The following is a 27238-nucleotide window of genomic DNA, read 5'->3' on the forward strand; positions in this document are numbered from 1 at the left end:
AGCAAAAGAAGTTCTGAGAGGGAAGTTTATAGCAATACAGTCCTACCTTAAGAAACAGGAAACATCTCGAATAAACAACCTAACCTTGCACCTAAAGTAATTAGAGAAAGAAGAACAAAAAAACCCCAAAGTTAGCAGAAGGAAAGAAATCATAAAGATCAGATCAGAAATAAATGAGAAAGAAATGAAGGAAACGATAGCAAAGATCAATAAAACTAAAAGCTGGTCCTTGGGGAAGATAAACAAAATTGATAAACCATTAGCCAGACTCAACATGAGAGAAAGGGAGAAGACTCAAATCAATAGAATTAGAAATGAAAAAGGAGAAGTAACAACTGACACTGAAGAAATACAAAAGATCAGGAGAGATTACTACAAGCAACTCTATGCCAATAAAATGGACAACCTGGAAGAAATGGACAAATTCTTAGAAATGCACAACCTGCCAAGACTGAATCAGGAAGAAATAGGAAATATGAACAGACCAATCACAAGCACTGAAATTCAAACTGTGATTAAAAATCTCCCAACAAACAAAACCCAGGACCAGATGGCTTCACAGGCGAATTCTATCAAACATTTAGAGAAGAGCTAACACCTATCTTTCTCAAACTCTTCCAAAATATAGCAGACGGAGGAACACTCCCAAACTCATTCTACGAGGCCACCATCACCCTGATACCAAAACCAGACAAGGATGTCACAAAGAAAGAAAACTACAGGCCAATATCACTGATGAACATAGATGCAAAAATCCTCAACAAAATACTAGCAAACAGAGTCCAACAGCACATTAAAAGGATCATACAACATGATCAAGTGGGGTTTATTCCAGGAATGCAAGGATTCTTCAATATACGCAAATCAATCAATGTGATACACCATATTAACAAATTGAAGGAGAAAAACCATATGGTCATCTCAATAGATGCAGAGAAAGCTTTTGACAAAATTCAACACCCATTTATGATAAAAACCCTCCAGAAAGTAGGCATAGAGGGAACTTTCCTCAACATAATAAGGGCCATATATGACAAACCCACAGCCAACATCGTCCTCAATGGTGAAAAACTGAAAGCATTTCCACTAAGATCAGGAACAAGACAAGGTTGCCCACTCACACCACTCTTATTCAACATAGTTTTGGAAGTTTTAGCCACAGCAATCAGAGAAGAAAAGGAAATAAAAAGAATCCAAATCAGAAAAGAAGAATTAAAGCTGTCACTGTTTGCAGATGACATGATATTATACATAGAGAATCCTAAAGATGCTACCAGAAAACTACTAGAGCTAATCAATGAATTTGGTAAAGTAGCAGGATACAAAAGTAATGCACAGAAATCTCTGGCATTCCTATACACTAATGATGAAAAATCTGAAAGTGAAATCAAGAAAACACTCCCATTTACCACTGCAACAAAAGAATAAAATATCTAGGAATAAACCTACCTAAGGAGACAAAAGACCTGTATGCAGAAAATTATAAGACACTGATGAAAGAAATTAAAGATGATACAAATAGATGGAGAGATATACCATGTTCTTGGATTGGAAGAATCAACATTGTGAAAATGACTCTACTACCCAAAGCAATCTACAGATTCAATGCAATCTCTATCAAACTACCACTGGCGTTTTTCACAGAACTAGAACAAAAACTTTCACAATTTGTATGGAAACACAAAAGACTCCGAATAGCCAAAGCAATATTGAGAATGAAAAACGGAGCTGGAGGAATCAGGCTCCCTGACTTCAGACTATACTACAAAGCTACAGTAATCAAGACAGTATGGTATTGGCACAAAAACAGAAATATGGATCAATGGAGCAGGATAGAAAGCCCAGAGATAAACCCATGCACATATGGTCACCTTATCTTTGATAAAGGAGGCAGGAATGTACAGTGGAGAAAGGACAGCCTCTTCAATAAGTGGTGCTGGGAAAACTGGACAGGTACATGTAAAAGTATGAGATTAGATCACCGCCTAACACCATACACAAAAATAAGCTCAAAATGGATTAAAGACCTAAATGTAAGGCCAGAAACTATCAAACTCTTAGAGGAAAACATAGGCAAAACACTCTATGACATAAATCACAGCAAGATCCTTTTTGACCCACCTCCTAGAGAAATGGAAATAAAAACCAAAATAAACAAATGGGACCTAATGAAACTGCAAAGCTTCTGCACAGCAAAGGAAACCATAAACAAGACCAAAAGACAACCCTCAGAATGGGAAAAAATATTTGCAAATGAAGCAAATGACAAAGGATCAATCTCCAAAATTTACAAGCAGCTCATGCAGCTCAATAACAAAAAAACAAACAACCCAATCCAAAAATGGGCAGAAGACCTAAATAGACATTTCTCCAAAGAAGATATACAGACTGCCAACAAACACATGAAAGAATGCTCAACATCATTAATCATTAGAGAAATGCAAATGAAAACTACAATGAGATATCATCTCACGCCAGTCAGAATGGCCATCATCAAAAAATCTAGAAACATTAACTGCTGGAGAGTGTGTGGAGAAAAGGGAACACTCTTGCACTGCTGGTGGGAATGTGAATTGGTACAGGCACTATGGAGAACAGTATGGAGGTTCCTTAAAAAACTACAAATAGAACTACCATATGACTCAGCAATCCCACTACTGGGCATATACCCTGAGAAAACGATAATTCAAAAAGAGTCATGTACCAAAATGTTCATTGCAGCTCTATTTACAATAGCCCGGAGATGGAAGCAACCTAAGTGTCCATCATCGGATGAATGGCTAAAGAAGATGTGGCACATATATACAATGGAATATTACCCAGCCATAAAAAGAAACGAAATTGAGCTATTTGTAATGAGGTGGATGGACCTAGAGTCTGTGATACAGAGTGAAGTAAGTCAGAAAGAGAAAGACAAATACCATATGCTAACACATATATATGGAATTTAAGAGAAAAAAATGTCATGAAGAATCTAGGGGTAAGACAGTAATAAAGACAGAGACCTACTGGAGAATGGACTGGAGGATATGGGGAGGGGGAAGGGTAAGCTGTGACAAAGTGAGAGAGTGGCATGGACATATATACACTACCAAACATAAAATAGATAGCTAGCGGGAAGCAGCTGCATAGCACAAGGAGATCAGCTCGGTGCTTTGTGACCGCCTGGAGGGGTGGGATAGGGAGGGTGGGAGGGAGGGAGATGCAAGATGGAAGAGATATGGGAATATATGTATATGTATAACTGATTCACTTTGTTATAAAGCAGAAACTAACACACCATTGTAAAGCATTTATACTCCAATAAAGATGTAAAAAAATACAAATAAAAATTTAAAAAATAAAAAAAAGGGAAACGGAGAGAAACTTACTATAGATGAGAAGACACTGTGACCACAGAGCAGAGGTTAGAGTGATGCAGCCACATGCCAATGAATGCCGGCAGCCACCAGAAGCTGGGAGAGGCAAGGAACAGATTCCCCTCTCGAGCCTCCGGAGGGAACCAGCATTGCTGACACCTTGATTTTAGCCCCTTAAGATCCATTTTGGACTTCTAACCTCCAGAACTATAAGAGAATAAATCTGTGTTTTTTTAAGCCACTGAGTTTATGGTAACTTGTTACAGTGGCAACAGGACACTACGACATAAACCGCTATAGCACAGAAAGCCTCCCCAATCTGGCTTCCAGCAAGTTAGTGACCCCTCCACATCACCTGCCCCATTATCCACCCCTCACCCCCCACCAGGCCTCACCCTTGACTGGGCCCTCTCCCTTATGACTCATACCCACTGCATCACCAAGGTATGCCTGGCAACCTACTACCACCAAGTGGAGCCTTGCCCACTTCCCACCCATGGCCTGTCCTGACAGGGCTGCACTCTCCCTGCACCATCACTCTGGCCTCCCTGCCTCCAGCCTGGACCACAGCAGGCTGGCTGAAATACAGCACTATCTGTCAGGCCCCTTCCCTGCTGGGGCTGCCTGCAGGACACCACACAGCCTCTTTGAGCTCCCAGCATCAGCTCCAGCCCTCTGGCTCCTGCCCTGAGGGCCTACATGAGCTTCACTCCTGGTTCCTCAGCAGCCCAGAAAACTATGTGGCTCAAGGCAATGGGACGGGGCAGAGACACGAGCAGGTCAGGAGGGGAGGAAGGGCTACAGGCCGCCGGGTGGAGACTGCGCGGGCTGGCCACGCTTGGCCACGTGGAGAAGCCACGCAGCACTGGCACCCTGCCCTTCCCTCCTCACAGGCTTTCCTTGGCAGCAGCAGGGCAGAGCGCTCCCGAGGGCAGCATGTCTCCTCTGCCCGCCAGGGAGGACGCCGCAGCCTGACAGCAGCGGGCAAAGGCTTGGCACTGGCTGTTTCCGAGAAGGAGGCAGCCAAGGTCACAGACACTGAGCTGTCTGGCTTCTCTTCCTTCAGCCCAGGGCCAAGTGCAAGGCAGGGTGGGAGACACTGCAGCCCAGCAGCAGCTCACGGGACGGGGTACCACCTGCCTAGCAGGAGCTCACAGCCCTTCCTTGGTCCCAAGGCTATGCCCAGGGACTTCAGTAGGCCTGTGGAGGAGGGTAAAGGACACGTCTACCTCTGCCTCTCATAAAGCACATGTTGCCAATGGGGGTCATGTTTTATTTGGCCCATGTGGTGCTTTTCAGAAATTGAAGCAACAATTTAAAATCAGGAGGGTTCAAATAAAAGTTCTGATGTCTGGATTCTCTTGACAGTAAGAGGATTGGCTGCCCCAGGCCCACAGTCCCACCAGGTCTTGGTCAGGGGAGCTCAGGAGGGGCTGCCCTTGTGGACAAAGTCTGTCATCTGTGCTGTGCCCACAGTGAGGCCAGGGCCAAATGCCATGTGCCACTGCACTCACGCTGCCGTTTCCATTTTAGCAGAGACATTCTCTCTGTGTCCGTGTTTATATGAAAAGCAGGAAAATTAATGCCAGGCCAAGGGTGGGTGTAATTCTTTTTCTTACCCTCTGCCATTGTCCTCATTGGCATTGCCTGCCGGGCACTGCAGGTCTCTTGAGTTTGCAGCCCTTGTCTTGGGATGGCAGAACTTCTTGCAAATGTGCCTGACAGAGAGACCACATGCCCAGTATGTGACCCAGGGGTCTTTCCCACACAGTGGGGACTTTCCCAGAGTCCCAAGTTCAGTCCTCCTTGGTGTGACCAGCAAGGCCACATCTCCGCGCACTAGGTCTTAGGGTCAGACCAACCATAGCACACCAGGCCTCACAGTCTGGCTGAGATGGCACTAGGGTCCAGCAGAGGCAGAAGAGGGGCAAGGGGTCTGCCTGGGCTGTGCCTGAGCACTGTCCCCTGAGAAGGAGTGAAGGGTACTTATAGTGTTTCTCCTCCATGGGTGTGTACCCCATTCATTGCATAGCCAGCCTTGAAAGGGAGGCTAATTTGCTTCCTGTATAAGCTGAATGGTGGCCCCCAAACATACCAGATTCTAATCACTAGGACCTGTGAATGTTATCCTACATGGCAAAAAAGGACTTTGTAGATGTGATTAGATTATGGATCTTGAGAGGTGGAGATCATTCTAATTATCAGGGTGAATCCCAATGCCATTACCCGCATCCTTTATAAGAGGGAGGCAGAGGGAGATTGACATCACACAGAAGAAGAGGAGGTGATGTGACCACAAAGGCAGAGATTGGAGTGGTGCAGCCACAAGCCAAGGAATGCCAGCAGCCACCAGAAGCTGGGAGAGGCAACGAACAGATTCGCCTTAGAGCCTCCAGAGGGAACCAGCCCGGCTGACACCTTGATTTCAGCCCAGTGACACTGACTGACTTCAGACTTCTGCCCTCCCAAACTATGAGAGAATGAAGTGCTGTTGTTTTAAGCCACCCAGTTGGTGGTAATGTGTCATAGCAGCCTGGGACTCAGAGGGGCATGACATGCCAGGATCACCCAGTGCAAGCTGTGAGCAGGGCTGAGCTCCTTATCCTGTACCCACTGGCCCTGGCTCCCCCTCAACAACCCCAGACAGTGTTAACAGATGGCAGCCAGGGTGGTGCTCAGGCAGTGGCCTAGAACTGGGAGTGAGGCTCTCTCCATGCTTGTATACAAATGCAAACGCACATGCATGCACACAAGTGCAAACGCTAGAGAGACCAATGTTACACAGCACACCTCCCAACATACGGCCCTGGGCACAGGGCTGGCTCTGGGGAAGGCTGAGAAAGGGACTCAGGGTGCTGGGGAAAGGTCCAGTCCAGCAGAGGCCTGGAGATGCCTGAACCTCCTCTCCCCAAAAGGCCACACTGGCACCCTGGCCTTGGAGCCCTGCCCTTCTGGCCCAGCCAGGCTCCCAGGCCCAGCAGAGCGAAGCAGAGACACTTCCGCAACACCTGTGAGTCCAGTGAGGGAAAAAAAGTCATCCTGGTCTCCTTCAGTCCCTTGCCCACCCTGGTACTCCTCCAGGGCCTGAGGGTGACATTGCTGTGGGCTAAGCTACCCAGTGCAACCTCTAACCGTGGCCTGAGTCCTGGAAGACACGCTAAAAGCATCATTTTCCATCCTTTCCCTGGGCAGTCTGCAACCCAGTAGCTGAACTAAGATGATGGAGACCATTAGTGACAATGATGCTCTGAAGGTCCGGGAGCCCCTGAGACCACCCCAGGAAGCCTGTTGGCTGCTCAGGGAAAACAGGGCAATGGCAGCGTGTCTCAGTGCTCTGGAAGAGCTGTGTACAACACACGCTCCCACAAACACCCCATCCCACAGGTCCCCTCACCCATACCCTCACCACCCTCCGCAGGCACCCCCACCCCAACTAGCACACCCACACCCAGCCAGATGCTAATCTCCCAGACCAGGAGGCCCAGGACAGGTGTTTCCCCTTCCCCTTCCTCTGAGGACCCATTATATCCATTGTCCACTGATAAATGGCCAGGGTATTTCAAACCTGCTTCCAGAAGTTGCCCTGCGGGGGCACGAGAAAACTTCCAGTCAGTACCTCCTGCCTTCTTTGGCCAGAGCCACATTGACATATCAGGGTTCCCATCAGAATTCACCAGAAGAAAGGGTCTCCTACCCTTATACACACACACTCACACACACATCCTGAGAGCCTTTGCATGGAGGTCCTGGTGTTCTGTGCCCAGTAGGCCATGTCCTCTTGCAGGAAAGAGCACAGAGCAAACATGCTTAGCCAAGGACACTCCTTTTACATATCTCCCAGCTGCCACCGTGGGCCCTGACAAGGCCTGGCTGACGGAGAGCATGACTGTCGGGGGTCACCGCAGGCCCTCAGACCAGCTCCAGCATAAAATATGTCTGGACCGCCTCCAGTCAGTGAGTGGGCCTCAGCCCTGGGCCCAGTGGAAACAATCAAGCACATGCAGGGAGAAATGTGCTTTCTGTGGAAAAGTCACCCACACAGGGTCACGCTGACACTGGGCAGGGAGGTCAAGGAAAGGGGGTCTGGCGCCAGACTCTGGGCCTGTGGCCGAGACCTACTGCCCTCGGCCCACAGCCTTCAGCCTACACACCCACAGCCCCGGGCTGAGGTCTAGAGCTCATCCCACCCCATTTCAGTGCAGCCTCAGCCCCAGACCCATGCAATTGGCCTTCCCCCTTCTAAGGTCAATGGTTTCTGGGCTTATCCTGAGTTTGAAATTCCTTTCCTGTGTTCTGAGTTCCAAGCTCTCACGAGAGATAGCCAGATGAGAAGGTTGGGGGAAGGATTCAAGAGAAGATGCCAAAGGCCAACAGAAGCCCAGGAAATAAGGCAAGGCCCGTCAGGCCATGAAGGAGGGCTGCCATGTTCAGGAGATAGGTACCACATTGAATTTGGGATTGGCACCCTGGCCCAGGGTACCTGGCAGCCTCACTGTGCAGGCTTCACCACACCCAGCCTAAGTGGGCCCCCAGGGAACCCCCTGAATCTTCCGGTAGAGATCAAGCCCAAAGTGGCCAGGTCCTCAGCTCTGTGAGACACAGGCATTCCTAATCCCACAGGACAGATGAGAAGGCAGAGGCCAGGGGCCCAAACTTGCCCAAGGGCAGACAGCCAGCGAGGAGCAACACCAGGGCCCTGATCCCTGGTCTGGGGCACTTCCCTTGCCCCATTTCCACTCCTGCCCTCACCCAATGGGATTACTCTCCATTCCTCCCCATGCAGAGAAAGAAGCCCAAGGGTGGGAAAGAGGTAGGAGGGGCTGAAGCTGGGGAAGGCCAGATGGGCAGCGCCTGGGGTGCCCCCTCCACTGTTGGCAGGAGACCTACGATTCATCATCTGGGAATGAGGGGCAGCTGGAAGTATTGATCGGCTCTGAAGAGCACTGGGATTCCTGATGGGACAATTCCTTTGCAAAAGTATCTGATACCATTCCTTGAAATTAGAATGGTGCCTTGCCAGGCCGTACCCAATTGATCTGCCAGCTGGGAACTCAGAGAGACCTAAATTAAATGAGCCAAGGCTACTTGGGGCAATGGGGATGTCTCGGCTAATCACAGCATAGCTGGGCTGGCCCAGTAGGGCCTCCGGGGCTCACTGTAAACATGCAGATGAGCCTGACTCAAGACCCAGGCCTCAATGCCCTGTCTGCTGCCACCTGCCCTGGTGATGGGCGAGCACAGCCAGGAATCTAGAACCCAAAACTGAGGGCTAAGCCCACCCTGCAAGAGCCAAGCACAGAGCCTGGGCACTGCCAGGACCACAGCCAGACCCCAACCTGGCCTCACTGAAGCCCGGGACCTGAGATCCTGAGAATGCTGGGGAGGTTTGGGCTGAGGGTAGGTGTGTCCTCCTGGAGGGCTCTGAGAGGCTGCACCGCCTGCCCAGTAGCTCCTTCCATGCTCCTGGGCCCAGAGCGCACTTTGATTCTAAGCTGAAAAAGATAAAACCATATGAGTCTGTGCATAGGTTGCTGAGGCTGCTGGGAGCACTTCTGGGGTCTTTGTGGAGCACTTCCCTCCTCTCCTGGCATCTGAGCTGTCTCCCAGAGGGAGCAGGGTCCAATCGGGGCCAAAGAAGCACTCAGGGCCTTTTCTGTGAGCAGCCAGGGAGGTGTGATCACCACTGCAGGGAAAGCACAGCACAGAGTCAGGGGAAAGAGGCTAGGGATGGGGGCAAGGGGGCAGCAGACATCTTCTTCATAGGCATAGGCTCAGAGACACAGGCGCGAGACTCAGGCCAGCGTACAGGCCTGGTCTGGGTCTTGCCTCTTCCCTGACACTTGCCAGCCCTCAGACAGCCAAAGGTAAGACCCTCAGGCAGCCTTTACTGCCTGCTGTGGAGGCCTCAGACCTACAAGCTTATGGCCCACATACACCCAAAGCAGAGGTCCCTGACCCAGCATCCCAGCATGCCCACTGTGCTATGTGGTCAGCAAGGGCGGGTCTCAGCCTTGACGTGGGATCAGAGCTATAGAAAGGGCGCCTGGGTTCCCCAGGGGGGACATTCAGGGTCCACCATGCAACCCTCCCACCTGCAGCAGCCTTACCTGTGTCCAGGGCCTGTGGCCCCCCCAAAGGAGGGGGTCTGGAGGTGGGCGGCCGGCGATACACCACATGCACACGGCCCTGCTCAGTCTCATTTGCCGCCAGACCCTTCTCCAGGGGCTCGATAAAGAACTCCTCCTCCTCCATACGGATCAGGCCAGCCTGCAGGGCAAAGATGAGACAGTTCAAATTCCCAGCGCACAGCAGACCAAGGAAGAGAAGCAGTGAGGAGGGCTGCAGAGAGCAGAACCTCCAACCTGGCTGAGCAGGGCCCAGTGAACACTGCCCAGCACCGCAGCTAGGTGCAAGGCTTGAACCCCAGGCTGAAGGGCACAAACAGGTGGGCCTAGAGGCCCCATCATTCCAGAAGCTCCACTTCCAGCCACCAAGGCCAGAGCCATTTGGGGGTGATGAACCCTGTCTGAGGAAGGGGTTCTTGCCTGGGTTATCCCCCACCTTCACCCCCAGGAGCCCAAAGTCCAAGACAAAGGCCAAAACTGTCAGGACTGAATCTGCCACAGATATGTTCAGTTGGACCCAAAGAGTGTTTTCAAAGTTCTGAACCCAACACTCAAAATGATGAGATTTCATGTTTCAAAAATGGGATTCCATCTTTCCTTGGAAAATGCAGGCTCTGGCCACAGTGCATGGCACACAGCAGTGGACACTACGGATGGAGCACGCGCCACTGCAGCTGGCCACAGTCCCCGCTGTCTATCCTTGTATCCGCAACAGTCACCAGCCCAGACTCTACAGCAACCGAAGCCTCCCCCAAAACTGGCTATGGCTCTTCCATGCTGCAAAGCCCTCGATGAACCCTTGTCCCCATCAGGATTCAGGCTACTCTGTACTCCGGCATCCAAGGCTCTCAGCCTGCCACTGTCCTCTTTGCCCCCAGCTCACACCTCACACCAGTCGTTGAAACAGTCCTGTCCATCCAATACAGTGCACACTGCCTGGCCTTCAGGCTCCTGAACCCACAAAGCCCTCAGCTTGGGAGGCCCTGCTCCTGCCCCCAGCCTTGGCCATCCGGTAAACTCTAATTCTCCCTTCAGTGCTTGGCTCAGACCCCCAAATGCCATGCCCCTACTGCAGGTACATGGCCCTGCCCTCCCCTTGAGGCCATCCTGCCATCACTGCCCCATCCAGCTCCCACACTTTTGATTTTTTGGTCCATTATCCATAAACCAATAGTCTTACACTAGGAGTCCCCACTGTGTCAACCTGCAGATGTATTTCCTTTAGATCACACACTTATGACCCACTCGGGGTTTAGGGGTTTTTTAAAACCACTTTTTTGAGGCATGACTGACATGTAAAAAGATGTACATAGTTAATATATACAACTCAGTGAGTTTGGGAATGGTATACATTCATGAAACCATCACCACCATGAAGGCCATAAACATATCCATCACCTCTCACAGTATCCTCCCACCCTTTTTATTGTTATCATTTTTTTGTGGTAAGAACACTACATGTAATATCAACCATCTTAGCAAAATTTAAGTATATGATATTTTTTGATAGAATATTGTTATAGGCACTGTGCTATATAAAAGATCTCCAGAACTTACTTATCTTGCATAACTGAAATTCTGTGCTGTCTGACAATCACCTCCCATTTCCTCCTCCCTCCAGCCCCTGGCAATCACCATCTGACACTCTACTTCTATGAGTTTGACCATTCTAGATTCTACACGTAAGTGAGATCTTGCAGTATTTGTCTTTCTGTGTCTAGTTTATTTCACTTAGTATAATATCCTCCAGTTTCAGCCATTTTGTTGCAAATGGCAGGATCTCCTTCTTTATAAAGGCTGAATAATATTCCATTGTACGTATGTACCACATTTCTTTATCAATTTGTCATCCACAGATAGACATTTGGATTGTTTCCATGTCCATTGTGAATAATGGTGTAATAAACATGGGAGTACAGATATCTCTTCAGTATCCTGTTTTCATTTTCTTTGGGCACATTGCCAGAAGTGGGATTGTTAGTCACATGGTAGTTCTATTTTTAATTTTTTGAGGAACTTCCATATTGGTTTCCATAGTGACTAAACCAATTTTCATTCCCATCAACAGTGCACAAGGGTTTCCTTTCTCCACATCCTCACCAACACTTGTTATCTCTTGTCTTTTTCATAACTATTCTAACAGATGTGGCATGATATCTCATTGTGGTTTTAACTTGTGTTTCCCTGATGATTAGTAATATTGAGCACCTTTTTACATACTTATTGCCCATTTGTATGTCTTCTTTGGAAAAATGTTTGTTTGGGTCTTTTGCCCACTTTAAATTGATATATATATGGCTTTTGAGTTGTATGAGTTCCTTCTATATTTTGGATATTAATCCCTTATCCAATAAGAGGTTTGCAAATATTTTCTCTCATTCTCTAGGTTGCCTTTTCATCTTGTTGATAGTTCCTTTGCTATGCAGAAGTTTTATAGTGTGGTGTAGTCCCACTTGTTGATTTTTGCTTTTATTGCTTATGCTTTGGTGTAATAGCCAAAAAATCATTGGCAAGACCAATGCCAAGGAGCTTTTCCCCTATGTATTCTTCTAAGAGTTTTATGGTCTCAGGTCTTAGGTTTAAGTCTTTAATCCATTACCAAATTAATCCATTTAATTTTTGTGAGTGATGTAGGACAGGGGTCCAATTTCATTCTTTTGCATGTGAATATTCAGTTTTCCCAGCACCATTTATTGAAAAGACCAGATTTTCACATTAATTATTCTTGGCTCCCTTGTCAAATATAAGTTGACTGTATATGCATAGGATTATTTCTGGGGTCTTGATTCTGTTCCCTTGGTCTATGTGTCTGTTTCTATGTCAGGACCATACTGTTTTGATTACTATAGCTTTGTAATATAGTTTGAAATCAGGAAGTGTGATGCCTCCAACTTTGTTCTGTCTCAAGATTGCTTTGGCTATTTGAGGTCTTTTGTGGTTCCATAAAAATTTTAGGATTTTTTTTTCTATTGGAATTTGTAATTTTGATGGGGACTGCATTGAATATATAAATGGTTTGGGGCACTATGGATATTTTAACAATATTAACTCTTCTGATCCATGAACACAGTATAACTTTCCATTTATTTGTGTCTTCTTCAATATCTTTAATCAGTATCTTATAGTGTTCGGTGCACAGATCTTTCACTTCTTTGGGTAAATTTATCCCTAAGTATTTTACTATATTAGATGCTATTGTAAATGGAAATGTTTCCTTTATTTCTTTTTCAGATACTTCACTATTAGTGTATAGAAATGCAACTGACTTTTGTATGTTGATTCTGTATCCTAAAACTTTACTGAATTTGTTAATTAGTTCTAACAGTTTTTTTGGTGGAGTCTTTAGAATTTTCTACATACAAGATCATGTCATAAGGAAACAGGGATAAGTTTACTACTTCTTTTCCTATTTGGATGTCTTTTATTTCTTTTCCTTGCTCTGGCAAGAAAGCAAGTTCCAGTACTATTTTGAATAGGAGAGGTGAGAATGGGCACCCTTGTCTTATTCATGATCTTAGAGAGAAAGCTTTCAACTATTCACCACTGAGTATGATATTAGCTATGGGCTGTCACATATGGTCTTTATTATGTTGAGGTATGTTCCTTCTATACTTAATTTGTTTAGAGTTTTTATCATGAAAGATGTTGAATTTCGTCAAGTGATTTTTCTGCACCTATTGAAACGTTCATATAAATTTTATTTTTCATTCTATTAAGGTGGTATATCACATCTATTGATTTGCATATGTTGAACCAAACTTGCATCCCAGGGATGAATCCCACTTGATCATGGTGTATAATCTTTTAAATGTACTGTTGAATTTGGTTTGCTAATATTTTGTCAAGAATTTTTTCATCTATATTCATCAGGGATATTCGCCTGTAGTTTTCTTTTCTTATAGTGTCCTTACCTGGCTTTGGTATTAGGATAATCCTGGCCTCATAAAAATGAGTTTAGGAGTGTTCCCTCCTCTTTAAATTTTTGGAAGAGTTTGAGGAGGGTTGACATTAATTCTTCAGTAAATGTTTGGTAGAATTTACCCATGACATCATGTAGTCTTGGGCTTTTCTTTGTTTGGAGATTTTTGATTACTGATTCAATCTCCTTACTCATTATTGGTCTGTTCAGATTATCTATTTCTTCATGATTCAGTCTTGGTAGGTTGTATGATTCTAGCAATTTATCCATTTCTTCTAGGTTGGTCAACTTGTTGGTGTATACGTATTCATAGTAGTCTCTTATGATCCTTTATATTTCTGTAATATCAGTTGTAATGTCTCCTCTTTCATTTATTATGAGTCTTCTCTTTTTCTTGGTAAGTCTAGCTAAACGTTTGTCAATTTTATTTTTTCAAAAAATCCAAATCTTAGTTTTGTTTATATTTTTCACTGTTTTTCTATTTTCTATTTCACTTATTGCTACTTTGATCTTTGTTACTTCCTTCCTTCTGCTAACTTTGGGATTAGTTTGTTCATCTTTTCCTAGTTCCTTGAGATATAAAGTTAGGTTGTTTATTTGAGATCTTTCTTTTTTATTGTAGGCATTTATTGCTATAAACTTTCCTCTCAGAACTGCTTTTGCTGTGTCACATAAGTTTTGGTATGCTGTGTTTCCATTTTTGTTTGTTTCAAGATATTTTCTTTATTCCCTTTTGATTTCTTCTTTGACCCAGTGGTTGTTCAGGAGTGTATTAATTTCTATGTATTGTGAATTTTCCAGTTTTCCTCCTGTTACTGATTTCTAGTTTCATACCATTGTAGTCAGAATAGTTACTTGGTATGATGTCAGTCTTTTAAATTTGCTAAGACTCGTTTTTTGACCTAATAATATATGACCTATCCTGGAAATTGTTGCATGCAGGCTTGAGAAAACTGTGTATCCTGCTACTGTTGGGTGGAATGTTCTGTTAAATATCTGTTAGGGCCATTTGGCCTACAGTATAGCTCAAGTCCGATGTTTTCTTATTGATTTTCTGTCTGGATGATCTATCCATTGCTGAAAGTGGGGCACTGAAGTCTCCTACTGTTATTGTATTGTTGTCTATTTCTCCTTTCAGATCTATTACTATTTGATTAATATATTTAGGTGCTTTGATGTTGGGTGCATATATATTTACAATTGTTATATTCTCATGATGAATTACCACTTTATCATTATATAATGACCTACTTTGTTTCTTGTTACAGTTTTTTGACTTAGTCTGTTTTGTCTTATGTAAGTATAGCTTACCCCTGCTCTCTTTTGGTTTCCCTTTCCATGGAATATTTTTTTCCAGCCCTTCACTTTGAGCTTATGTGTGTCCTTAAAGCTGAAGTGAATCTCTTGTTGGCAGCATATAGTTGGGTCTTGGTTTTTTTTTTTTGTTTGTTTTGTTTGTTTGTTTGTTTTAATCTATTCAGCCACTCTGTATCTTTTGATTGGAGAATTTAACCCACTTACATTTAAAGTAATTATTGATAAGTAAGGACTTACCAAAGCCATCTTGTTAATTATTTTTGGACTTTTTTAAATTCCTTTCTTCCTCTCTTGCTGTCTTCCTTTGTGAATTGATGACTTTCTGTAGTGGTGTACTTTGATTCCCTTCTCTGTATCTTGTGTGTATTTTTATCTTGTGTGTATAAAGGTTTTTGGTTACTCTGAGGCTTATTTGAAACATCTTAGAGATATAACAGTTTATTTTAAGTTAATAACAATTTAATTTCAACTGCATGCAAAAACCCTGAACTTTTATTCCTCACCTCCACATTTTATGTTTTTGACATTACAATTTACATATTTTTATATTGTGTATCCATTAACAAATCATCGTAGCTATAGCTATTTGTAATACTTTGGTTCTTTAACCTGTATACTAGAGTTAAGTAGTTAACACACCACCATATTACAGAATTAGAGTATTCTGAAGTTGACTATATACCTACCTTTACCAGTGTGTTATATATATTCACGTGTTTTCATATTACTAATTAGTGTCATTTTGCTTCAGCTTAAAGAACTCCTTTCAGCATATCTCATAAGGTAGATCTAGTAGTAATAAGCTCTCTTTTTGTTTGTGTGGGAAAGTCTTTATCTTGCCTTCATTTCTGAAAGACACTTTGCCAAGTAAAGCATTCTTTGTTGGTAGTTTTTTCCTTTCAGCACTTTGAATATATCATTCTACTCTCTCCTGGCCTGCAAGGTTTCTGCTGAGAAATCCACTCATGGCCTTATTGGGATTCTCTTGTATGACAGAAATTTTTTCTCTTGCTGCTTTTAAAATGATCTCTTTGTCTTTGCTTTTAGATAGTTTATTATAATGTGTCTTGGAGAAGATCATTTTGGGGTGACCTAGTAGCTTCATGAACTTAGATGTCTAAATCTCTCTCCAAGGTTTGGGAAGTTCTCAGCTACTGTTTCTTTAAATAAACCCTCTGACACTTTCTCCCCCTATTTTCCTTCTTGGGCTTCAATAATGCATAGATTGTTTCTCTTAATGAGCCCCATAGGTTTCCTCATTCCTTTTTATTCTTTTTTCTTCCTGCTCCACTGATTAGATAATTTCAAATGATCTGTCTTCTAGTTCACTGATTTTCTCTTCTGCTTGGTCCAGCTGGTGTTGATGCTCTCTATTGAATTCTTCAGCCATTGAATTCTTCAGCTCCAAAATTTTGTTTGGTTCTTTTTATGTTTTATATTTCTTTGTTGAAATTTTCATTTTGTTCTTGTATTGTTTTCCTGATTTCATTAAATTGTTTATCTGTGTTATCCTGTAGCTTTCTGAGCATCTTTAGAACAATAATTTTGATTTTTTTGTCAGGCAATTCATGTATCTCATTTCTTGTGGGTCAGTTACTGGAAATTTACTGTGTTCCTTTGATGATGTGATGTTTCCCCAATTCTTCAAAATCTCTGTGCCTTGCATAGCTTTCCGCACATTTCCAGATTTTATGGACTGACTTCAGTAAGAAAGACCTTCACCTGCAGTGGGGTGGGGGGCACACTGGATCTAGTGATGCAGAGCACCAAGTGTGGGGAGTATGGTGGCTTTGGGTCCAGAGGAGAGGTGATGTCTCATTGGCTCAGGCTGCTAGATCCATGACATCAACAGTTGTGTGGTCCTTGGTGACAATTGCTGCAGGGAGTCCACAATGGCTGCAAGGACTCTCGAGGTCTTCAGTGGGGCCTCCAGGTCCAGCAGCTAGAGACCAGGTTATGCAGTGGTGGTGGTCAGAACCAGTGGTATGCACATACACAGCTTCAGGGGCCAGCTGCAGGTGCCTGGGTAGTAGCAGTGTCCAGTTGCAGACACACTCATGACAAGGGTCAGGGCCAGCAGGAAGGACAAGTGTCAACTGTGGGCACACTAGCAGCTACCTGAGCCCTGGCTGTTGATGTGCACTCTTAGGGCTGCAGGGTCTCACCATGGGGGCACACATGGCAGTGGAGGCTGGTGATGGGAATCAGGTTGATGGCATACCTGTGCACAGCTGGAGGCTAGTCCTGAGTGTATGCACAGTGGTAGGGGTCAACCATAGTGGTCTAGTCTGGCGTTTTGCACTTATGCAGCTGCAGAGGCCTGGGCCAGTTGCCCGTGCAGATCCTTGTTGAGGACGGGGTGGGGATGGAGGAAGCAAGAGGGCTCAGGTGCCTGGTGTCTGTGAATGCAAAAACCTGTAGAGCAAAACCTCAGCTCTAAAATCTGCAGGAGGTTTGCAGCAGCTGTGCTGGCCATTGGTTTCTTCAGTAGTGAAAGCTGCTGGGGTCCTCTGCAGAGCAGGCCACAAAGAACCATGGTCGCTCCCACTACATGGCTGGTGGGAGCCCCTGTCCTTCTTCCTTGTTCCTAGCTGTTTCTATTCATCTCACCTTTGCTGGTCTCTGGGTGGGGTGAAACCAAAGTGGGTCCTTTGTGCGGTGCCCAAAGAGGCTAGGGAAACTGGTCGCTCACCCCACTCTCCCTTTCCCAGTGAGGGAAACTCTTTCTTGCTGGGGATGACAGGATGATGCAGGCAGAATGAAGCTATCTTCCCTCTCTTCTTGTGTAGTTATTCTCAAGTTTTTTGTTCCACTGTGTTACTGAAGTTCCTTAAGTGGACTCCTGAGCTCTCCTAGAGTTGTTTTTGTTCATGGATAGCTGTTTAATTAATCATCTTTGTTGGGGGATGGAGGCTGGGGTCCCCTAACACATCAACTTAGTGATTTCACTCAGGGGGTTTTAAAAGCTTGAATTAGTTGCTCCGACTTAAGAATCAGAGGGTTCCACGTAAATGAGCAGATTTCCAGATTCTCTCAAAACATCAGAAAGGCTGGCATTTCCTGTTGTCCATCCGCTTAGCTGGCAGTGGCCAGAGGTCCCCTTTAGGGTTCTCCCCTTGAGCATCCAGAGGGTATACAGCCCTGCCAGCAACTACTTTGGCCTCCAGACCTGTGAGAGAGAAAGTTTCTATTGTTTTCAGTAATTTCCAACAGCTGCAGGAAATTAATACATGGTCCCAGTGGGTAGTGGGATGAAGTGGGTGGCCATTCACTGAACAGCACAGAATGAGGCGCAAGAGCTGCAGACCCCTGGGGACACAGGTTTAAGGCATCTTGGACTTCTGGGGAAGGGGTCCAGGACAAAGAGGAAGGGCAGGAGCCAGAGCGATGAGGGCCAAGATTGGGACACCAAGGTCACCAGACTGTGGGAAGATACAGGAGAGGAAGGACCCATGGGAACCCTGCAAGCCCCCACACTCTGACTCATCCCTGGGTCCCAGGGCCCTTCCAGGCCTGGAGAGGGTGAGCAAATGTTTGCAAGATGAGTAAATAAATGACCCCAAAACTGCAGGACGTGTTCTCTGAGAGAGAGACAGGTGGCAGGGTGAGTATACTGTGGGCCATCCCCTTCTACTGGCACATGGTTAGGCATGGACATATATACACTACCAAACGTAAGGTAGATAGCTAGTGGGAAGCAGCCGCATAGCACAGGGATATCAGCTCGGTGCTTTGTGACCACCTGAAGGGGTGGGATAGGGAGGGTGGGAGGGAGGGAGATGCAAGAGATATGGGAACATATGTATATGTATAACTGATTCACTTTGTTATAAAGCAGAAACTAACACACCATTGTAAAGCAATTATACCCCAATAAAGATGTTAAAAAAAAAGTGTTTACAATAGTAAACATTTCTCTACGCAGCCATTGACATTTCCCATGTTTGTGGTTTGGGGGAAGACTGGTGTCTCAAACCCCTCTAATTAATGGAACCCATTCAAGGACATGTGGCAGGGTGGCAGCAGGTGAACGGTTTGGGAGTCTGGTGTTCTGAGTTCCCGGCACCATTTCTGTCTGGCCAGGTTGCCTCGGCCCAGGTGCCAAAGCTCCTGGGCCTCCAATTACTCGCCTGTAAAGGGGGGCAGTTCTCCCTCCCCTCATGTGGTTGCTGCAGGAGCATATGCAGCCTGGGAGGCACTCAGAACCAGGGCACACGTAAGAAGTACTCTGCAACCCAAGTGATGTCATCCACCTGCTTGCTTTCCAAAGGAGAAAACTGAGACTGAGGGGCGGGAAGGCCTGCCCCAAATGGAATGAGTATCTCCTGGGTGGAGACCAGGCCTATCCTGACAATTAAGGCAGGGCACTGGGGCATCAGGGTCCAGCAGGGCAGCCCCCTCTTCTGGAGGGACACTTGTACCCCAGGCTTAGAGCCATCTATGCCACAGGCCCAGCATCCTGGGGTTGTTCTGGAGGGACCCAGCGTGACAATGACCCAGAAGCCAATCTGGTGAGGAGCAGTCCTCTCTGGCCTGAGAGACCCCAGGACAATTTGGAGTCTCCCCGTACACAGGAGTCGGGTTCTTCTCCTTGACCGGCCTTATGATGAAAGGCTGCTGGGCTGACGAACGGACACTGGATCTCTTTGATGCTGACCTCTACCTTGCTGTTGTCAGGAAGCCAGGGCCCAAGTTGGTCAAGATGCCTGGCAGGGAACCTCTCAAGGGCCCATCTGAAGGGCAATGAAGTGCCCTGAGATAAATCGGAAGTATGGCACCAGTTTACTCAGGTTTCCTCATGCAACCAGAGACTTCAAATTGACGGTTCTCTCATGGAGAAGTTATACCCCTCACCAGCAACAGCCCGTCTCTGACAGGTACTGTGGAACATAACTGGGGGTCACATTGATGAACATGGATGGCACCTGCCCCAAGAGCAGAAGGTCACCACTCGAGACCAGTGGATGACCACCCCAGACCAGCATTCGGTCACCCTGAGGCCACCTCAAGACCAGCACTGACCGTCCCAGGAGCAATGGATGACCACCTGAGCCCAGCGGCTGATCACCCCTCAAGGCCATTGGCCAGAGTACTGCCTGGTGAGGGGCCCTCCACAAAGAAAGCAGGGTTCCTTTTATTGCCTGATTTTCAAGCATTTTAGTATGCATGCCAGGAATAATCTGTCTGAAAAACTGCAAAAGAAAATTGACAAGAGGACAAGGTACAGAACGTGGGCTATGTTTTGCTGAGTTTTTTCCAGGACTTTGATTTTCCTGCTGCCAGTGGTAAGTATATCTGGTTTTACATGTAATTTTTATTAATAAGAATCAGTTTCTTCTCCCCACTTGGTAAATATTAAAGAAGTCTCTGAAGCACACTGAGATGAAGGGCATTCAATCAGGAGCCTGCCCGTGTCTGTCCAGACTGGTGTTCCACGGAGGGGCTGACACCCAGACCCTGGCTCTCACCTGAAATCCACTCTGCTCTTGAACTCTGTGACTGTCAGCCTAACGTGGCCAGGAGGGAGGCTCATGGGAGGACTCTATTCTCGAACCTCAGGTGGCTCCACAGAGGCCTGGAATCTGGCAGTTCTTTGGTCATCAAATCAAATCACTAGTTCTCAGATCTTGGTGAATTATAAGATGCCTGCCCTACCTCCTCCTTCCTCTATGCCCTGTTCCTTTGTTGTTTGGTTTTTTACTTTTTTTTTTTTTTTTTAAGCTGCACCACACGGATTGTGGCATCTTAGTTCCCTGACCAGGGGTTGAACCTGGGCCCTGGCAGTGAAAGCACCAAGTCCTCACCACTGGACCACCAGGGAATTCCCTGCTGTTTGGTTTTTGATGAAGTAGTCACTAGAAATGGAAACTAAAAGTTAAACATTTATCAGAATCAAGAGGCTTGACAGATATCCTCTGTTACTTTGAATTTTAAAGCACTAGAGATACTGACACTCTCAGTGTTGGGGTCTCACAGGCAAGCAAGTGTGCATCCTGGTCCTATGTGTGAGGTGCCCAGTTTGCCATCCCCACTGGCTCCTTCAGTGGAAGCCACAGGCTGCAGCATGTGGCAGGCACCTGCGTGTGTGTGATGGGGACCAGGTCTGTCACTCAGCCTTGTCATTCTTGCAACCTCCGGCACCAAGACTGTCAGGTGTCTGTCAAGGTTGCAGAAGTGACAATCAAGAATAGAGAGAAAAAAAGAAGTTGCTCCAAAAACAGAAGGATCTAGATTTTGATAGAGGACAAGACAGCATGCATCTGCATCAGCTCACATTTGCCCCAGACTCAACCTTGCTCTGATACACATGCATGTGCACACACACACAAACACACACACACACTCTCTTGCCACAGGAATTCCCCCAAAATGCTGGCATCTGGTAAGATTCCTACTCCTGGAGATATTTTAGCTCCAAGAGAACTGTATCCTTTCTTCCATTCTTCCTTTTGGTAATGAACCCATGAGATTCAGTTGGGCACCAGCCTCCCCTGCAGGGAGAGAGGCCACATGGTGAGGCCTGGTCTGATGATGGTGTAGTGGTGACACTGCCAAAACGGGGTCTGCCACTTCCAGGGCATCTCACCCAGCCTGCTTGGGCACTCTTTCCCCTCCCAGCTCCCTGGGGAAGACAAGGGCAACCCTGGAAGCTTGATGGGGAGGGGACTGGACCCCAACCGCTGACCCCTCATAGGAATTAGAACCAAATCCCATTGGATTTACATCCCTCCATCCTAGCTACTAAGGGCTCCTTCACAGTTCAGCATCACAGCAGATGTTTTGCATATTGATTTTTCCACTTTTCCAAAAGTAGCACCAGCCATCTCTTGGGGGGAACTGGCCACTAGCAAGTGACAGCAATTCCATGGAGTCATTTGTCTTCTCCCCTGTGTCTCTGTCAGCTACTGTTCTAACCCTTCCAGAACATCACCTTCTGGAGAGGTCTGTCTATGGATGCCCTTGCCTCCCCTGCTCTCTGCCTCATTTGGTGGATCCACGGGGCCTCGCCATGTGCCATCCACACCCCTCCTTCCTCTTGGAAAGCCATTCCTCCTCCTGGTGTGTAGGCCACAGCCTGTCCTCCCAGTTCAGAGGGGAAGCTATGGCTGGAACTGGGTCTTGCAGGGTTCTACTGAGCTGAGTGACCACAAACAGAGTCATCCCTGAGCGCCACAGAGCCCCGACAAGTTCACTTGACAGGTCATGCCCCTTCTTGGAACTGGTTTCAGGACCTCTGGATCCTTTGCTCCAGAAAGTCCCTCTTTGGCCTTAAGATGGCCAGAGTCAGTTTCTGAGGCTCAAAACCATTAAGCCCTGTGCTCAGCCGGGTGCTAAGGAAGGCCAGACCCCACTTTGAAGGGCAAGGTGGAGGGAGAGATGGCCACAGGGAGCAATCACTGGATGCAGAGCCAGGAGACCTGGCTCCAAATCCTGGTCTTGGGCCAGCCCTGTTCCCTCTGCAGCCCCCTTAACTGCAAAGTGAGGAGCGGAGCCAGATGACCTGCAAATTAGGGGCATGGTGCCACCTGTGTGACCCCTGGGCTTCAGTCTCCACTATAAGCCAGGTGTTCTACAGGAGCCTTCAAATACAGTGTGAATTCAAACCCCCCTAAAATTCTTTAAGGCAAAACATTTCATTTCCAGAGGACTCTAAGGTTCAAAGAAGTTAAACTACTGCTCAGATTTCCCAGCGGGGCAGGAACAGTCTCGGGAACATAGCCTTGCCCTCCCAACACTGGCCCCCAGCAGATCCAGCAGGGAGGGCACCAAACCCCAGCATTCTCTTCACCACCATTGCAGTTTTTGCCTTACTCAACTTTGTTAAATTCTAGCTCGATATTCCTAACTGCTAAGACTCTGAGCCTGAATCCTGATCTCTCCCCTTATAAACAATTACAGAGGTATTAAAGATCTGTTAGTATCAAACTGAGACTATCCTTGACTCAATCAGAAAGCTTAAAATAGAGTTAAAAAGGGAATAATTTTCTCACTATGAAACTCATGCTTTTTAAAATATATAACAGCTTTACTGGGCTATAATTCACATATCATACAATTCATTCACTTACACTGTACAATTCAACTATCACCGCAATCGATTCTAGAATATTTTCAAAACACCCCAAAAAGAAACCCCGTACACATCTACGGTCCCTCCCCATTTTCTCCCAATACCCCCACCGACCCTGCTGCCACGCACTAGCCCCTGCAACCGCTAATCTACTTTCTTTCTCTATGGATTTCCTTATTCTGGACACTTCATATAAATTGAATCATATAGTATGTGACCTTTTGTCACTGGTTTCATTCACCTAGTAAAATGTTTTCAAGATTCCAAATAAGGTCAGTACTTAAATTCACTTTTATTGTCCAATAATACTCCATTTTACAGATATACCACATTTTATTTACCCATTCGCTGGTTGACGGACATTTGGGTTGTTTCCACTTTTTGGCTTTTATGAATAATGCCACTTTGAACATGTAAGCACAAGTTTTTGTGTGGACATATGTTTTCATTTTTCTTGAGCACAGATCTAGGAATGGAATTGTTGGGTTATATGGTAACTCTGTGCCAGACTGTTTCCCAAACGAGCTGCACCATTTTACATTCCCACCAGCAGTGTTCCAATTTCTCCACGTCCTCACCAACAGCTGTTATTATCTACCTTTTTTCTCCTAGCCATCCCCATGTGTATGGAGTGATATCCCATTGCGGTTTGGATTAAAATTTTCCTGATAACTAAGGATGCTGGGCATCTTTTCATGCGCTTATTGGCCATGTGTTTCTCTTCTTTGGAAAAATGACTATTTAGACTCACTGCTCATCTTTTAATTGGATTAATTTCCTTTTTGAATTGTGAGAGTTCTTTATATATTCTAGATACAATTCCCTATTAGATATACAATGTGCAAATATTTTCTATCATTCTGTAGGTTATCTTTTGACTTTCTTGGTGGTGTTCTTTGAAGTTATAAAGGACATTCATAAAGTCCACCTTATCTATTTTTTCTTTTATCATTTGTGTGCTCTTGCTGTCATATCTAAGGCTTTGCCTAAACCAAAATAATAAAGATTTACTCCTACATTTATTAAGAGTTTTATAGTTTTAGATCTTATATTTAGATCTATGATCCATTTTGAGTTAATCTTTCTATGGTATGAGGTAGGGATCCAATTTCATTCTTTTGCTTGTGGATATCCAGTTGTCCCAGCACCATTTGTTGAAAAGACTATTCTTTCCTCCACTGATGTCTTGGCACTCTTGTCAAAAATCAATGTGAAGTTATTTCTGGATTCTCAGTTCTATTTCATTGATCTATATGTTTATCATTCTGCCAGTACCACACAGTCTTGACTACTATAACTTTGTAGTAAGTTTTGAAATCAGAAAGTGAGTTCTCTAACCTCATTCTTCTTTCTCAACATTATTTTGACTATTTTGGGTTTCTTGTATCTTCATATGAATTTTAGCTTGTCAATTCCTGACAAGAAGCCAACTGGGATTGTGACAGAATACAATGTTTTTTAATCTCATGTTTGGTGTCACATTAATTCACCTCTTATGCTAACCCTCGAGGAATGCTTGCCTAGAGAGAACACTGCATTAGAAACCAAGAGATTGGGATGGGAACCTTAATTCTGCAGACTAACCAGATATGTGACCTTGAGCAAATCAGAGCCTTAGGAAGCTGTGGTGTATAGAGGCACTGTACTCACCTCTACTGCTAGAGAGAATCCTCTCAATAGCATCCACCTCAGCTCCACTTTACATCTCTCTCCATCATTCCTCACCTGCCACTTAATGCAGCCCAGACTTGAATTAAAAATCTAAAATCTAGTCCCCACAAATAGGGAAATCACAGGTTAAAATACCAGAAATGACCTCTTCATCCATTCTGCTGTGATAATTATGGTTACAAACCAGAAGTCATTTACCATATATTCTGGAAAGGAAATCTATGCAATGTAAAAATAATTCATAATTTGACTTTAATAACGTGGGGCAAAAATTGTCAAACAAGTCAGCAAAAATGAAAGAAAAGGGTAGAGGAGGTAGAAGAAGTAGTTAACTGCATTAATTTCTTAAATTTCCATAGAAGGATCAATAGTTACTGACAAGCAGCTAAAGTTGATAGCCATAAGTTTAAGAATACTAAAAAAGTCACAATTAGAAAAATTAATATATTCCTTCTGAATAACTGAAGATGGAGAACAGATCATACAGCAAATAGAAAAACAGCAAAAAAAGCATAAAAGCAAAAAAAATAAGTAAGTTGACAAAAGTAACAATAAATATATCTGTTATAATAATAAATGTAAATGGTCAGATTACTTCCAAAAATCTCTATGACTTGCCAAAAAAAACGACAAAAAAGGCCAGGCCAAAAGAGTTTTACAGGGGAGGCTTTTCACCACTTAAGGAACAAATATATCCATGTCATATTGTTGACTAAGGAAGGCAGGCCCATCTCCAGTATTATGATGCACTTATGTAAAGTCATCTGTGTCTCCGTGCCTAATGCCAGCACAGCCTAACAATGCAGGGCAAGTCCACCAAGTCACTCGGCTTTGATTCAAATGCTGTCTTCAGCACTGGCTAACTGTGGACTCTGAGCTTCAGTGTTGCCAGGGTACAACAAGGATAATAGAAGTAATTGCACAGTTGGTTTGAGGGTTAAACCAGATAAAGCACCTGGCACACTGCATAATAAACTAGCCCGACATCATCATTATTAGTAAGATGAAATGAGAGTTGTCTGGACACACATATAACAAAGAGTTAACAGTGTCAAGGTTTGGAGTGAGTTTTGCTTTTTTATTAGTATTTTCTGTAGTTTTCAAGGTTTTTTGTTTTTTTGGATTTTTTAACAAAAGGCACACATCAAAACAGACAATTTGTTTAAAGAAAGGAGCAGGGAAGGGGGAAAGGGGAAGGGAGAGAAAGATAAGGGAGAAAAAAATAGGATAAACAAGATGCTGACAAGAACCCTTCACAGAGACCAAAGTAGGGCCTGGCCAGTCAGTGTTCTCACTAAATCAGGCAGCACCAGGATGGCTCCCACGGGAGCTGGCCTGTCCCGTCTGTGAGAGTCCACACCAGTGCCGGGGAGGGCCTCCAGGAGCTGGTCTCCCAGCCTGGCCAAGAGACAGGGGTCAGCAGGTCAGGCGCAGACCCCAGGACCACAGCAGGCCTGCCCATCCATCACAAGACCTGACACCCATCCCTGCCAGATGCTCTGGCTGACATTCCCCAGGTCTTGCTCAGCATGAAGACCGTGTCGGGGAATGTCCCCAGTCACAAATTAACATTCACATAAATAACAGGGAGCTCGCCACTGGAGAAGAAAAATGACTCTTGCTGTAGGAACATTTGCCAAAATATCAAAAAGTGGAATTTTTCTTTCTCATATCTCACCAGCTGGGCCCCAGCAGACTGTGGCCTTGAGACTCAAGCTGGAAGTGAGCTAACAGGATAAGGTCCAAGTTCCTTGATCAATGTCAAGGTCTGTCAACAGACACTCCCCTGAGCTGGCACCCAACCCTAGGGCATCCCAGCCTGCATAACACACACACCACCAGCTAGAACCCAACACATTTGCACTGCTGTCCCAGCAGGCCTCCCTGCCTCCTTGGAGGCCATGCACACCCTGCCCTTCCTCCCATCCTCCGACTTGGCTGGGACCAGCATGTCTGAGCCCCACCACCACCCCCAGCCTGGTCCAGTCAGGGTCTGGTCGGGGGCTGGGGAGCTGGGGCACTTGCCTAACAGCACCGATGTCTGCTTTTTCCCTAGATGTGTGTTATTTGAGGTGCTGAGGACTGCTATGAAGGGGCTAATATCCCCATAAGCAATGTTACTGGTGGCAGGGGCCCTGGGCGAAGGTGTCACCAACCACCTGTACCCATGAAGCCCCAGACTCTGCACACACTTTCACTCAGTCATCCTGGACCTCCTGGAGACTCACGCTGGCAAGCAAAGCCCACAAGGCTCACGTGCCTGGCAACCCCAGGACTACCCCTTGGCATTCAAACTGGCTCACTCCACACCTGCCAGCTCCGATGCTCCAGGAAAAAGCTTTTGACACACATCCTCCCACAAGATGCCAGGGCCAGCACCTCCTCCATTACCTCTGCCTTAGTCTGCTCAGGCTGCCTCAACAAAATACTGCAGTCTGGGTGGCTTCAACAGCAGAAATTTATCTTCTCACAGTCGTGGAGGCTGGAAGTCAGAGATCAAGATATCAGGAGGGTTATCAGCAGGGCTGGTTTCTTCTGAGGCCTCTCTCCTTGGCTTTTAGGGGGCCATCTTCTCCTTGTGTCCTCACATGGTCACCCCTCTATGTTTGTCTGTGTCCAAATTTCCTCTTAAACAGGAAGTCACATTGGATTAGGGCCCCACCCACATGACCTCAATGTAACTTAGTTAACACCTGGAAAGAACTTATCTCCTGTTTGGGAGTCACATTCTGAGGTACCAGGGGTTAGGACCTCAACATTTGAATGGGGGTTGAGG

General features: G+C 45.6%; 1 protein-coding gene across 1 annotated transcript in view; it reads right to left on the reverse strand.

The window, feature by feature from the left end:
* ADAMTS2 (ADAM metallopeptidase with thrombospondin type 1 motif 2) overlaps nucleotides 1-27238 on the reverse strand; it is a 245389-nt gene that overhangs the window by 152552 nt on the left and 65599 nt on the right. The window contains exon 3 of the mRNA XM_060008222.1: nucleotides 9467-9626. Coding sequence (XP_059864205.1) covers nucleotides 9467-9626 — 160 coding nt within the window. The remainder of the gene's footprint in view (nucleotides 1-9466; nucleotides 9627-27238) is intronic.

This window comes from Delphinus delphis, chromosome 3 (genome assembly GCF_949987515.2).
Source record: "Delphinus delphis chromosome 3, mDelDel1.2, whole genome shotgun sequence".
Taxonomy (NCBI): domain Eukaryota; kingdom Metazoa; phylum Chordata; class Mammalia; order Artiodactyla; family Delphinidae; genus Delphinus; species Delphinus delphis.